The sequence below is a fragment of the Apostichopus japonicus genome, chromosome 6 (assembly GCF_037975245.1).
Source record: "Apostichopus japonicus isolate 1M-3 chromosome 6, ASM3797524v1, whole genome shotgun sequence".
Taxonomy (NCBI): Eukaryota; Metazoa; Echinodermata; class Holothuroidea; order Aspidochirotida; family Stichopodidae; genus Apostichopus; species Apostichopus japonicus.
The window spans coordinates 18,155,961-18,168,329 of NC_092566.1; the positions used below are offsets into that span (position 1 = coordinate 18,155,961).

The 12,369-nt window shown below is 37.7% G+C and overlaps 2 protein-coding genes across 2 annotated transcripts; both read left to right on the top strand.

The window, feature by feature from the left end:
• Nucleotides 1–264: 264 nt before the first annotated feature.
• On the top strand, nt 265–2,860 carry LOC139969208 (uncharacterized). The gene is made up of 2 exons (XM_071974102.1): nt 265–420; nt 1,834–2,860. The coding sequence occupies exons 1-2, from the start codon at nt 369–371 to the stop codon at nt 2,352–2,354; spliced, it is 573 nt and encodes a 190-aa protein (XP_071830203.1). The 5' UTR covers nt 265–368; the 3' UTR covers nt 2,355–2,860.
• A 3,637-nt stretch (nt 2,861–6,497) lies between these two features.
• On the top strand, nt 6,498–9,060 carry LOC139969206 (uncharacterized). Its single transcript, XM_071974099.1, has 2 exons — nt 6,498–6,653; nt 7,983–9,060. The coding sequence occupies exons 1-2, from the start codon at nt 6,602–6,604 to the stop codon at nt 8,507–8,509; spliced, it is 579 nt and encodes a 192-aa protein (XP_071830200.1). The 5' UTR covers nt 6,498–6,601; the 3' UTR covers nt 8,510–9,060.
• The last annotated feature ends 3,309 nt before the right edge of the window (nt 9,061–12,369 follow it).

The window sequence follows — 12,369 nt, forward strand, 5'->3', positions numbered from 1 at the left end:
GATCTAAGCAGATATCCGGACAGATGGTAAAGATCAATTGATTATTGTTCATAGAGAGGACTTCAAGGTGTAAATTATCTAGAAGGAAATGCAACGAGTTTTAGATCCACCTCTTGATAGCCAAAATCTTTATAATTACATATTTTTGATGTACTTCAAAATCCCGGATGGATTGTGATACTACCAGTCAGTCTTCACCGGGTGTAAGTTCAAGTAGTTACCAAATTTCATCTCCTGCAAAATCATAGAAGAACTTCTTTGTATCAATTCCAGATTGGTTGTACATAAATGGAAGTTGATTTTATTTCCGAGCAAACAGTCTGGTGCAAGTCTTCCAGCAATAAGAAATTCTGAAAGCTCCATGCAACATGTTTCGATTATATTCACCGTGTATAGTCCTTCTCCTTGGTGTGTTTTGTGGTGAGTATAATCTTTCCTTTCTTTCTCTTTCCAGATTTACATGATATTTAGATTTTCCCACGAACTCATTACTGAATTAAACATTACTCACTCAACTTAATAGATCTCCTTTTCCTTTTAACTGTTGTGAAAACAGTTGTGTTCTAACCTACTTTACGTCATTATTAATCTAGATGTTAAAGTTAAGAGCGATATCCAAGTCTAGCATCGGTGCCTTACAAGGAATAGTATACCTTACCTACTTAATTGAAGGCTAGGCTATATAATTTGTGCCTATCCTATACTACAGGTGCTTTACCTGGGATATGCGGTGTCTAACCAATAGAATATGTGCATTTACAATAGGGGTCTAATATAGGAATTGTGCCTAACCTATGTGATAACTATAGGGGTCTAACCTAAGTTATGTGGCTAACCTATACGATCACTAGGTACCTATAAACTAGGATATGTCCCTAAAAATGTTTCTCGTTTTAAGTAACGTCAAGGACATAGACGCAGGCTTGTCCAATTGTTCTTTTCGCGTGATTATCTCTCCGGTTGATGGTTGATCTAAGACATTTATCGCAAGTCAGAACAAGTCATAAGTCACATGATATTCAGCATTAAGACAGCGGCTCACGGATCACAATACCAAAATAAAGTTTGTCAATTGAAGCTATGAAAGAAGTTACTGACTACGACTAGTTTATTGCCAGTGTTATCTTTTGCCTTACTCTTTAATAATATCGGGCTCTATCAAGTTTGTAAGTAAAAAGTTGTAAACTGTCTATAAATGCCACAAACTTGCAAACATGCACAATAAGTTTAAATTTCGAAAAAATCGGGAAAACGATGGTATTATTTTGCTCACCATTATTCTTTTAACTCAAGGTATGTATTTATAAACTTATTATAACTTATATATATTATATTATATATAATATAAGTTATAGGGTATTAAAAACTAATACAATCGCTCAAAACGAATGATTGTCAAAGGATTCTCACATCATCGCAAGAGAAATAAGTGAAAAGATGCAACCAAGAATTTCATTGAAATATCTGTTATTGTTTCCTTATGTTTTGCTACATCGCCTATAACATGGTAACTAATAAATTATCAACATTACTTTGTGTAGAAATAAAATGCAGGAAGAAACGGCCTTGTAAGACAAAATGGCGCCATGTCATTATAAAATGTTACCTGTTCTCAAAGTTGGTTATTTTTGATATAGATATAGAATTCTCAAACAGGGAGTCACTCACTAACGCGAAAAATTATATTTAGCCAGTAATAGGTAAATCGGTACATTGTTAATATGGAGTTTTGTAACACGCTAATTTTGCTTTTGGTTTAACAATGTGGATGTAGGTGAAGATAATGTTTCGTCATGTGTTTTTTTTTTTTCTTCTCTATTTTTTCCCTTCTAGTTTTAGTGTCTTCGACTTCGACAACTGTTCAACGTGATACTAAAGATGCTAGATTGGACGTCATTCCTCCAAATGGCCTAATTGAGAAATATTTCAATGAAAGAGAGAAACTGGACCAACATGAAGATCATCTTAGTCAGAGAATGAATGAACTGATCCCGGAAGAGCGTAACGTATGGAGAGACCTTTCAAAGTTAGAGAAGTACCACAAGCTCCATTACGTCAAACGACTCCGTCCTAACGAGGAAGACTCAACAAAAGAACTTGAAGGAGCAGAGAGGTTGGCTGAACCGATTCCCGAGAAAAGCAGTCCATTACGTAACATCGATAACGAGTTAGATCTTCGAGTTGCTAACTACATCACGAATTATCTAAGATCGGAAGGACTGTCAGCAGGGGCAGAGGACGTATTGGACAGAGATGAAGATTTGCCTGAACCACAGAGGCGATTTCTCTTTACGTTAGGGCTCCACTTACTCGGCCATGTCGTGCACCATGTTGTCCATCACTTATTTGGATAGTTTCGTTCAGGCTCACAGCATTTCTAATAGTTTCCCTTTTTTCAAAGTAGCTTTATTTAATAAGTTGTAGAGCAAAATCAGATTTTCGAGTCGGTTATTTATGGTTTGTCAATCGAAGTAGGTAATATTACCGTTTATTTAAAGTTCATCACAAGTTTTCCAACCGTTTGTATTTGATCGACAATGATATCTTAACTAGATCTGTGAAGAGCTATAACGTAACATAAGGAGCATATAATCATCATCACTATGGTGATTACAATGCATGAGTAACTGACGATGGTTTTGTTACACAGCATTGTATTCGCCTGGTTTTAGAGCACTAAATTTCTAGTATCGAGAGAAAAACAATGGAAAATGTAATTAATACTTTACCTTGTAAATTAAATATATTACAGTACACATTAGCTATATACGCCTTACCTGTTGTTCCTTGTGGTTTTAAATATAAATGGATTTCTGAGAAGACATGAACCGAAAGTTAAATATACTCAAATTAGACAGTACTTTCCAAATGTAGCTTCAGGAGTCATTTTTGTGTTAATTGCAAACTTTCACTGTACGACACGAGTTATTACGAAATTTAAGTAATTATTTACCTTCGGATAATAACGCTTGAGTTGCCAGGACTTCCAATCTAATAAGTTTCAAGCTTGAGGGTTTCCAGAGAAGAGGTTGTAACACCTCAACACCTAGCCGCTTCGCGCCCCACCTCCGCGCCATGCCCGTACTCAAAATTCCCTATTGAGGGGACTCAAATATTAACTTATGGCCATCTCGAATGGGGGGGGGGGGTGGGAGATCTAAGGTGACTCCGGTGTCCCCTCTCGTATGCGAATTTTTTATTTAAGTAAGAGGGCTTAGATGCAAAATGATAGTGTCATTTACATCACTTTATTTCGACTACAGTTGTATAGTACATGTTTCCAATATTATTGTGTATTAATATATTATCAGCCATCGTTTGCACCCGCAATGGTGGGAGGGCATGCCTTTTACAACACATTACTTCTGTCAACAGTATGGTTCGCAGCATACCGAACAGTCCCAATTGGCGTTCAACAAATGCAATACATAACTTTGTCTGCACATCTACCCCCAGTGTGTGGAATAACATCCCCTTTCGATTTCCACCAGTCCCATTAACTTATTAGCTTACACTTTAATGCTCATGTGCTGTTCACGTTTTGTCGATACATATAGATTTATGTCTTTCGAATGCAGAGACATTAGGCTCCGAACTTACCCCGTGTATCTCTCTCTTCTTTCAACCCGTATCGCTTCCTTCTTCTACAGTAGTCATTAACACGTTAATGTTATCAACTACTTACCTGAAAATCAAATCTGATAATATAGTAACCTCCGTGTAAAGGCACACAAAACTCGGGGTCAGTATTTCTGACGATCGGAGACCTTTGGTTGCTTTAAGTGAGAGACTCGTAGAGTTGAGCTTGGATGAAGAATTTGGTAGTAAAGTATTTGATATGGTTGCCAGAGATTTAAAGATGAAGGGGCTGCAATACGAAGGAGAAGACCCACCTGGCCGTTTTGAAGATTTAACTCCTTTGCAACGTCGACGTTGCCACTTTTCCTGGAGGATGGCGTTCCATATTGTCGGTAAAATTCTGCGTGCTCTCCTGCCTCTAATCATCCGTGTACTTGGTTGATATCTTTGGCAGCTCGTCATTGATTTCTCCTGATAAGAGTCGAATGGGTAATAATCATATAGTTGGTAATGGTATTATAGGTTGTAGAACTACATATCAGTATAGTAGTTGCCATGCACAAGGAAATGAAAGATACTGACAAAAATTACTTACTAATTTCCAAGGGGGGAGTACAAAAACAATATTTCAATAATTATTTTCTGCCATATCTTCATTCTGTGGTTTGCCACAGTAATGAACATATACTAATATATTAATGTCCCATCAACCAACGTTAACAGTAAGATAACATAACAATCAAATCAATTAATATAGGCATTTTCACGTTTTCTTTTATTTTGTTGAACATCCGAAATATATCATAAACTTACAGTTAAAAAAATATATAAAAAAACAAAAGTCCAAAATTCAACTAAGTGACTGGCTGACAGTGGTACGTGGTAATCAACATACAGTAGTTCTCAATTCTTTGTCGATCATCACCCTTCCTCCCTCCTCCCTCCTCCCTCCGGAAATACTTCATCTTCCATTTGTTACATCCTTTCCGAGTCTGGTATCAAGATCAACCGAAACCGATTACGTTTTCTATAGATATTGACCATATTTTTATACGAACGTCCCTACTTAAGTCGTTACCGTGTTGAAAAACATATGGAAACGATGTTTGAAAAAACAAGCAGAAAGGAATTGGAACCACCGCAGTTTTAAAACAGTTTATTACACACGTACCCTCCACTGAGACAAGAAAATTCAGTCAGTCTCGGAATTTTGAAACACAGTTTAAGAATCCATATACAATGTATACTTCCAACAAGCGTAATCTGTTTACTTCATTGATATTTCTTGAAACTATCCAGGGACTACTTGAGAGGCACCTTTTCCACATTAATACCCTTGACACATAAATAAGCATAGGCGTGTAACCCGGGTAACTAGAGGGGAATCTTACCATACAACACCTTCGACAGTGGTAGGGGGTGGAAAAATATTTTTGCCGCAGTCACTTCTTCACCTTTAGGGGATGTACTCTATATAGCAGTGCTAAATTATTCAGTTGGATCACTTTAGGTGGCAAAAAGGAGTGCCAGGGAATCATTTTTGATTCTCAAAAGTTCAACATGAAGTCGGAATTATGACATGATAAAATCTACACATTTCGATAAAACAGCGAAATGTGCACAGTTTATACACTCTACAAAATCAAAAATCTGTTCGGGACGACCACAAACCTGATCCCTCCCCCTTCCGCCTCCCCTCACCCTCTTGTTTGATAGCCTCCAACCTACTGATTCATATGGAGAGTACCAATCACACTTCCTTTGTGGTAAAGTTGTGAGAAACAATCCACACTAGTATTATTTATAGGAATTCTGATGAGAATCTGATGTTTCGTAATGCATTACTGTATCGGGTAGCTGGAAGCATATGAAGATGATCCCTGCAATTTTCTATTAGCTTATGTTCTTATATTTCTGTATACATGTTGAAAGTCGTGGTTCAATGTTTCTATGTGCATGCGCGTATCCAGGAGGCGATGTAGAGTTACAGTCTCCCCCTCCCCCTGCCCTGCGCCTCCCTCCTTCTCCCCATCTCTTTCCAATCTCAAGCAACATGTTGAAGTATCGTTATAAAACTGAGACATGGCACCATCATGATCACATTGTCACATCAGTCTCAATGATAGGGAAATGGAATGGGGATTGTATATTCAACAAAAGCTTGTTGCGGTTAAACGTTTTCATGTTTCTTTCATGATATAACGATTGAATGGCGATCTTGCAGAAGGCTTATCTGTGGTACCAAATTACCAAAGATTATATGTCTTTAGCTCTACGTCTTAATCGAAAACAATTTTTGATATCAGGAGTGGTGGAGCTCAAGCATGTGTCCCATGAGCTGGCAATCGGTAGTGCTATGCAAGATGTAATATGACGCATGGACGGAAGGGGGGGGGGGGAAAAACGGGTGGTAGGTGAGAGTGTATGTACTTAAAGTTTACGCTATTTTCCCTCTAATATGTACAGCGTGTTCATGCTCGGATGTATAAGTTTCCAACGTTTTCAGTGAGAACAAAGGATTAGAAATTTGTATGATCAAGAAATAATATTTCACTTTCTTTGTTTGTTTATGGATCAATAAATTGTACCGTGATCTCATTTTTGCACTTAGCCTGCCACGTAATTAAATATGTCTTTCGTTGACAGTGAAACCTACTTAAGCAGACATCCGGACATATGGCAAAGATCAATTGATTATTGTTGGTAGAGAGGACTTCAAGGTGTAAATTACCTAGAAGGAAATGCAACGAGTTTAAGATACACCTCTTGAAAGAATAATCTTTTTAATTACATATTTTTTATATACTTCAAAATCCCGGATTGATTGTGATACGACCAGTCAGTCTTCACCGGGTGTAAGTTTAAGTTGTTACCAAATATTTCATCTCCTGCAACATAATAAATAAACTTCTTCGTATCAATTCCAGATTGTTTGTACATAAATAGAAGTTGATTCAATATCCGAGCAAACAGTCGGGTGCAAGTCTTCCAGCAATAAGGCATTCTGAAAGCTCCTTGCAACATGTTTCGATTATATTCACCGTGCATAGTCCTTCTCCTTGGTGCGATTTGTGGTGAGTTCATACTTTTCCTTTCTTTCTCTTTCCAGATTTACATGATATTTAGATTTTCCCACGAACTCATTACCTGAATTAAACATTACTCACTCAACTTAATAAATCTCATTTTCCTTCTAAATGTTGTGAAAACAGTTTTATTCTAACCTATTTTACGTCTTTATTAATCTAGATGTTAAAGTTAAGAGCGATATCCAAGTCTAGCATCAGGGCTTTACATGGAATAATGTACATTACCTACTTAATTGCAGGCTAGGTTATATAATTTGTGCCTAACCCATACTATAGGTTCTTTACCTAGGATATGCGGTGTCTAACCAATAGAGTATGTGCATTTATAATAGGTGCCTAATCCAGGAAATGTGCCTAACCTATGTGATAACTATAGGGGTCTAACCTAAGTTATGTGGCTAACCTATACGATCACTAGGTATCTAACAACCAAGGATATGTCACAAAAATGTTTCTCGTTTTAAGTAACGTCATGGACATAGCCACAGGCTTATCCAATTGTTTTTGTTCGAGTGATTATCTCTCTGGTTGATGGTTGATTAAATACTTTTTTCGCAAGTCAGAACAAGTCATAAGTCAAGTCACATGCTATTCAGCATGAAGACAGTGGCTCACGGATCACAATACCAAAATAAAGTTTGTCAATTGAAGCTATGAAAGAAGTTACTGACTATGACTAGTTTATTGCCAGTGTTATCTCTTGCCTTACTCATTAGTAATATCGGGCTCATTTAAGTTGTTAGTAAAAACTTGTAAACTGTCTATAAAATGCCACAAATTTGCAAACGTGCACAATTATTTTACACTTCGAAAAATTTGTGAAAACAATGGTATTGTTTTTCTCACCTTTATTCATTTAACTCAAATAGAAAACATTACCTATTGTGTATGCCATCGCATTATACGAGGCATACATGTATTAAAAACTAAGGATCGCTGAAAAACGATAGATTGTCAAAGGATTCCTAAATCATTGCAAGGAAAATAAGTAAAAAGATGCAACCAAGAATTTCATTGAAATATCAGTTATTGTTTCCTTATGTTTCGCTACATCGCTTATAACATGACAAATAATTAATAATCAATACCTAAAGTAAAATGAAGCCCCCATGGCCTAGTTGGTTAGGAGATCGGCATATAAATAGGAGGCAGGAACACGAATTAGGTAAAAAATTGAATATGGAGTTTTGTTACACGCTGGGTTTGCTCTTGCATGCTCGGCTCTTGGTTCTACCAATGTGGACTTAAGTGAAGATACTGGTTCGACATAGGGTTTTTTCCTCTTCTTTCTATTTTTGTTCCTTCTATTTTTAGTGTCCTCGTCTCCAACAACTCTTCAACGTGATGCTAAAGATGTTAGATTGGACGACATTCCTCCAAATGGCCTGATTGAGAAATATTTCAATAAAAGAGAGAATCTGGACCAATATGAAGATCATCCTAGTCAGAGAATGAATGAACTGATCCCGGAAGAGCGTAACGTATGGAGAGACCTTTCAAAGTTAGAGAAATACCACAAGCTCCATTACGTCAAACGACTCCGTCCTAACGAGGAAGACTCAACAAAAGAACTTGTAGGAGCAGAGAGGTTGGCTGAACCGATTCCTGAAAACAGCAGTCCATTACGTAACATCGATAACGAGTTAGATCTTCGAGTTGCTAACTACATCACGAATTATCTGAGATCGGAAGGACTGTCAGCAGGAGCAGAGGACGTATTGGACAGAAATGAAGATTTGCCTGAACCACAGAGGCGATTTATCGGCAGGTTAGCGTTTCGCATACTCAGTCGAGTCCTCCGCCATCTTTTGCCATATTTGCTAAGAGTCGTATTTGGATAGTTTCCTTCAGGCTCACAGCAATTTCAAATAGTTTGCTTATTTTTCAAAGCAGCTTAATAAGTTGTATAGAGACAAATGAGCTTTTCGAGTCGGTTATTAACGTTTTGTCAATCAAAGTAGGTAATGTTACCGTTTATTTAAAGTTGATTACAAGTTTTTATTTTTTGCGGGTATAGGTTACCAAAACTAGACCTGGATAGAGTAGTCAGGTCACATATGGAGCAAGATGCATGCTTGTTTTCTTTTCTTATTATTATCATTATAATGATGATTACATTGCATGAGTAGCCTAACTGACGCTGGGCTTGTTCTTTTTAGAAAATTTAGAGCTCTGAAACCTGGCGACTACACTGTATTGTACTCCCCAGGTTTCAGAGCACTAAATTTTCTACAAAGAAACAATGGAGTATGAAGATACCTTACCATGTTAATTAAATGTATTATATTACACATTAGCTATATGCGCCATACATGTTGTTCCTTGTGGTTTTAATAAATGGATTTCTGGGAAGACATGCACCGAAAGTTAAAGATACTCAATTTAGACAGTACTTTTCAATGTAGGAGTAATTTTTGTGTTGACTGCAAGTAAGTAAGAAATTTGCGTCTATATTAACCTTCAGATAGTAACGCTTAAGTTGCCAGGACTTCCAAACAATTTAGTTTCTCGCTTGCAGGTAATCGAGTTGCCAGATGAACGGGTTGAATCCACTCACCACCCAGCCGCTCCGCGCCCCACCTGTGCGCCATGCCCGCACTCACATTTCCAATACTGAGGGGACACAAATAATAACTGATGTCCATCCCAAGGGGGGGGGGGTCTAAGGGGAATCCGGTGTCCCTTTCCTATGCGCATTTTACATTGAAGTAAGAAGTTGAAGTTCCAATATTCGTGTGTATTATTAAATGTAAGCCATCGTTGGCACCCCGCAATAGCGACAGTGCATGCCTGTTACAATATATTATTTGTGTCAACAATATGGTGAGCAGCATACCCCCAACTCTCCCAATTGGCGTTCCATAAATTCCATACATGACGTTATCTGCTCACATCTATACCCACAGGGAGTGGAATAACATCCCCTTTCCATTTCCACCAGTCCCATTAACTTACTAGCTTACACTTTAATGATCATGTTGCTACAGATTGGCTGTTCACGTTTGCAGATACATGTAAATCTGCCTCCATTATCCAGAGACATACGAATCTGACCTTACCCCAGTCCATCTCTCCCTCTTTCAACCCGTATCACTTCCTTCTTCTGCAGCTTCTGCAGTCTTATACACGTTAATGTAATAACCTAATTGCCTGAACAGCAGATAGTTACTGACCTAGTACCCTACGTGTTATTTATCACTACCCAAGCCTTCACATTTTAATACAAACACAAATAAGCAGATGACCATGTCCATACCCATCTCAATCATTTTCATAGCAATGTTTTTCGCGCGGTCGTAGTGCCGTTAAAAGTGGCAATTTCAACATCATCTGAATATTGATCTGACCGCTTTCCCTTCCGCCCAACTCAAGTCTCTGTCAGCAACCCTGCACTCCATTACAAGTTGTGCCAGTTCCCACCAGAATCACTTGAGTATACCATGAAAAACTCCCCATGGAAAACACCAACAATTATTACATCTCGCATACAAATGTAGGAATTACTGCCCGATTAGCACCCCTTGAAGCAAAAATGAACCTTAATTTTTGTAGGTACAACCCGAAAATCGCAAGTGGGTATGTCCAGCCTGTTACTCACGGAGACCGCTGGAGATTGAAGAGGGGGCTGGGAGGGATGCATCAACTTTGGGGGCCCTAGACTAATTGCACACTGCCCCCACTGGATAATTCGGTGCAATTAGCTGATATTTGCTTTAAACATTGTGTTAACGGTGTTATATAAGCCTAGCTGAAGTCTCTTTTCTCCAACGCTTGTTTTGAGAACTGACCAACTTTTATTACTAAACATAACATTACTGGCTTATAGTAAATAGGGAATATATTTAATGAACTCTATATGAACTCATATAATGGTAAGGTATAAATTTGATGTACTCTGTTAATCATAGTTACATATAACAATAGGGAATATATACTCTGTTAATTCCTTGTGACTCATTTGAAGTCCCAATGATCATTTCATGATCAATGATACAACCCTCCTTCTGCCTGGCATGCCGGTTCCTAAGCCAGAGGGTGAACCCGCCCCGCTGTTTTCCTCATTTTACTTGCTATCATTTTGGTGAAAGTGATCTCAAAGGATACGAAGAAGGCAAAAGGTGTTAGTCCAGACACAAGGAAACAACATGATATCGAACAAAGCACTGCATACAACAACAACGCTTACTCCATATCCTAAACACTGGTACCAAACTGAGATTGACGTTAATGAATCATATACTTAGTCCTCAACTAAAGGTCCAATTGTTCTCATACCGAGTTATCGGTATTTTCAGTCCCTTTGTATAAATTGATAGGATTAACACATTTACATCGATAGTACTGTATACTATGAATCCCAAGGGCGTAGGAACCGGGGGCTGGGGGCGCCAGCCCCCCAGTGAAAAATATGGGGGTGGAAGTATTATTCCGCCCCCCCCCCGCTTCGCTAGTCAGAAAACCCCTATTTCATTTCTCAATAAATGATAACAACATTCGTCATTTTAGCAGAAAACATTTTGGCAGAAAAAAATCTCATTTGGAGCACCAAATTGCATCTAAGGCCAGGTGAAAATGCAAAATTATTTACAAAATGGAGTGGGTGTTGAAGTGCAGGTGCTATATTGCACCAAATTGCATCTGAGGCCACCTGGAAATGCAAAAAAAAATCCAAAGGGGAGGGGGACACCCTTAGACCCCTCCCCCAGGCCGGCCATCAGTCTTCAGCCCCCCCCCCCCACTCAAAAGTACCTTCCTACGCCACTGAATTGAATCCATTTGTTCGCCGCTGTTTGACCTAGTTTTAACAGTGTGTTTCTTCAGACCCAACGAATGCAAAGACAGGTTATATACTTCAAAATCTACAAAATCTTCCTGATCAAGTAAGTTATGAGGCAAAGACAAACAGAAATTGATGTTCGTTTTTAAAATCAAAGAAATACGCAATAAGTAAAATTCCTAAAACAAGAGCTTCATCATTTATATGAATTTCTGAGAAACAAAAATTATCTGGCATCATTCGAGTGAATTGTATATGATACAATAAGAAACTGTAATACCTATTGTGTAATGCAAGGATCGAAAATCTCTTTTCCTAGATGACTATTTTCGGTTTGAAGTTATTGATAATCATATTATATCATAGATATTCTTAGAATCGTGTACATGTATAATTTCACCTCGGACATTCATGGTAATTTCATCATTTTTGTTTACTTTCAGTGTGTGATTTTGGTGTTTAATTCGAAATCGTTAGGCACGTTTCTCACACTGTGTTGGTTATATAGAGAGGTCAAATACCTTCGTTGTACACCATTTCCCAACTATAGTAAATTACAATGTTTTGATGAAATCTTATAAGCGAATGGCACAATTGTTGGTAAGTGAAACCTTCAAGTTAACAATAAATATAATTTCTACGTAGAACATATTCTGACTAAACACGGTAAATGGTTGCGAAATTGTTTCAATTAAATTGTTTTTATGTTTAATTAACCCTCAACGTTTCATATAACACATATACGTCTTTCCTTTCGAATTTACACTAAACGTGTGTGCACAAACTATAACACTGAGAAAGCTTCTTTCATTACCCTTTTAAGATATCTTAAAGTGATATATGAACTGTGGAAATATAATGTAAGGTAGATAGTTCTTTATTTTTTTTTTTGTATATACTCAGGTATCATATATTACGACATGC

Coding starts and splice junctions, on each gene's coding strand:
- LOC139969208 (XM_071974102.1), top strand. CDS start 369: ATGTTTCGATTATATTCACCGTGTATAGTCCTTCTCCTTGGTGTGTTT. Junction 421..1,833: donor TCTCCTTGGTGTGTTTTGTG/GTGAGTATAATC, acceptor TTTCCCTTCTAG/TTTTAGTGTCTTCGACTTCG.
- LOC139969206 (XM_071974099.1), top strand. CDS start 6,602: ATGTTTCGATTATATTCACCGTGCATAGTCCTTCTCCTTGGTGCGATT. Junction 6,654..7,982: donor TCTCCTTGGTGCGATTTGTG/GTGAGTTCATAC, acceptor TTCTATTTTTAG/TGTCCTCGTCTCCAACAACT.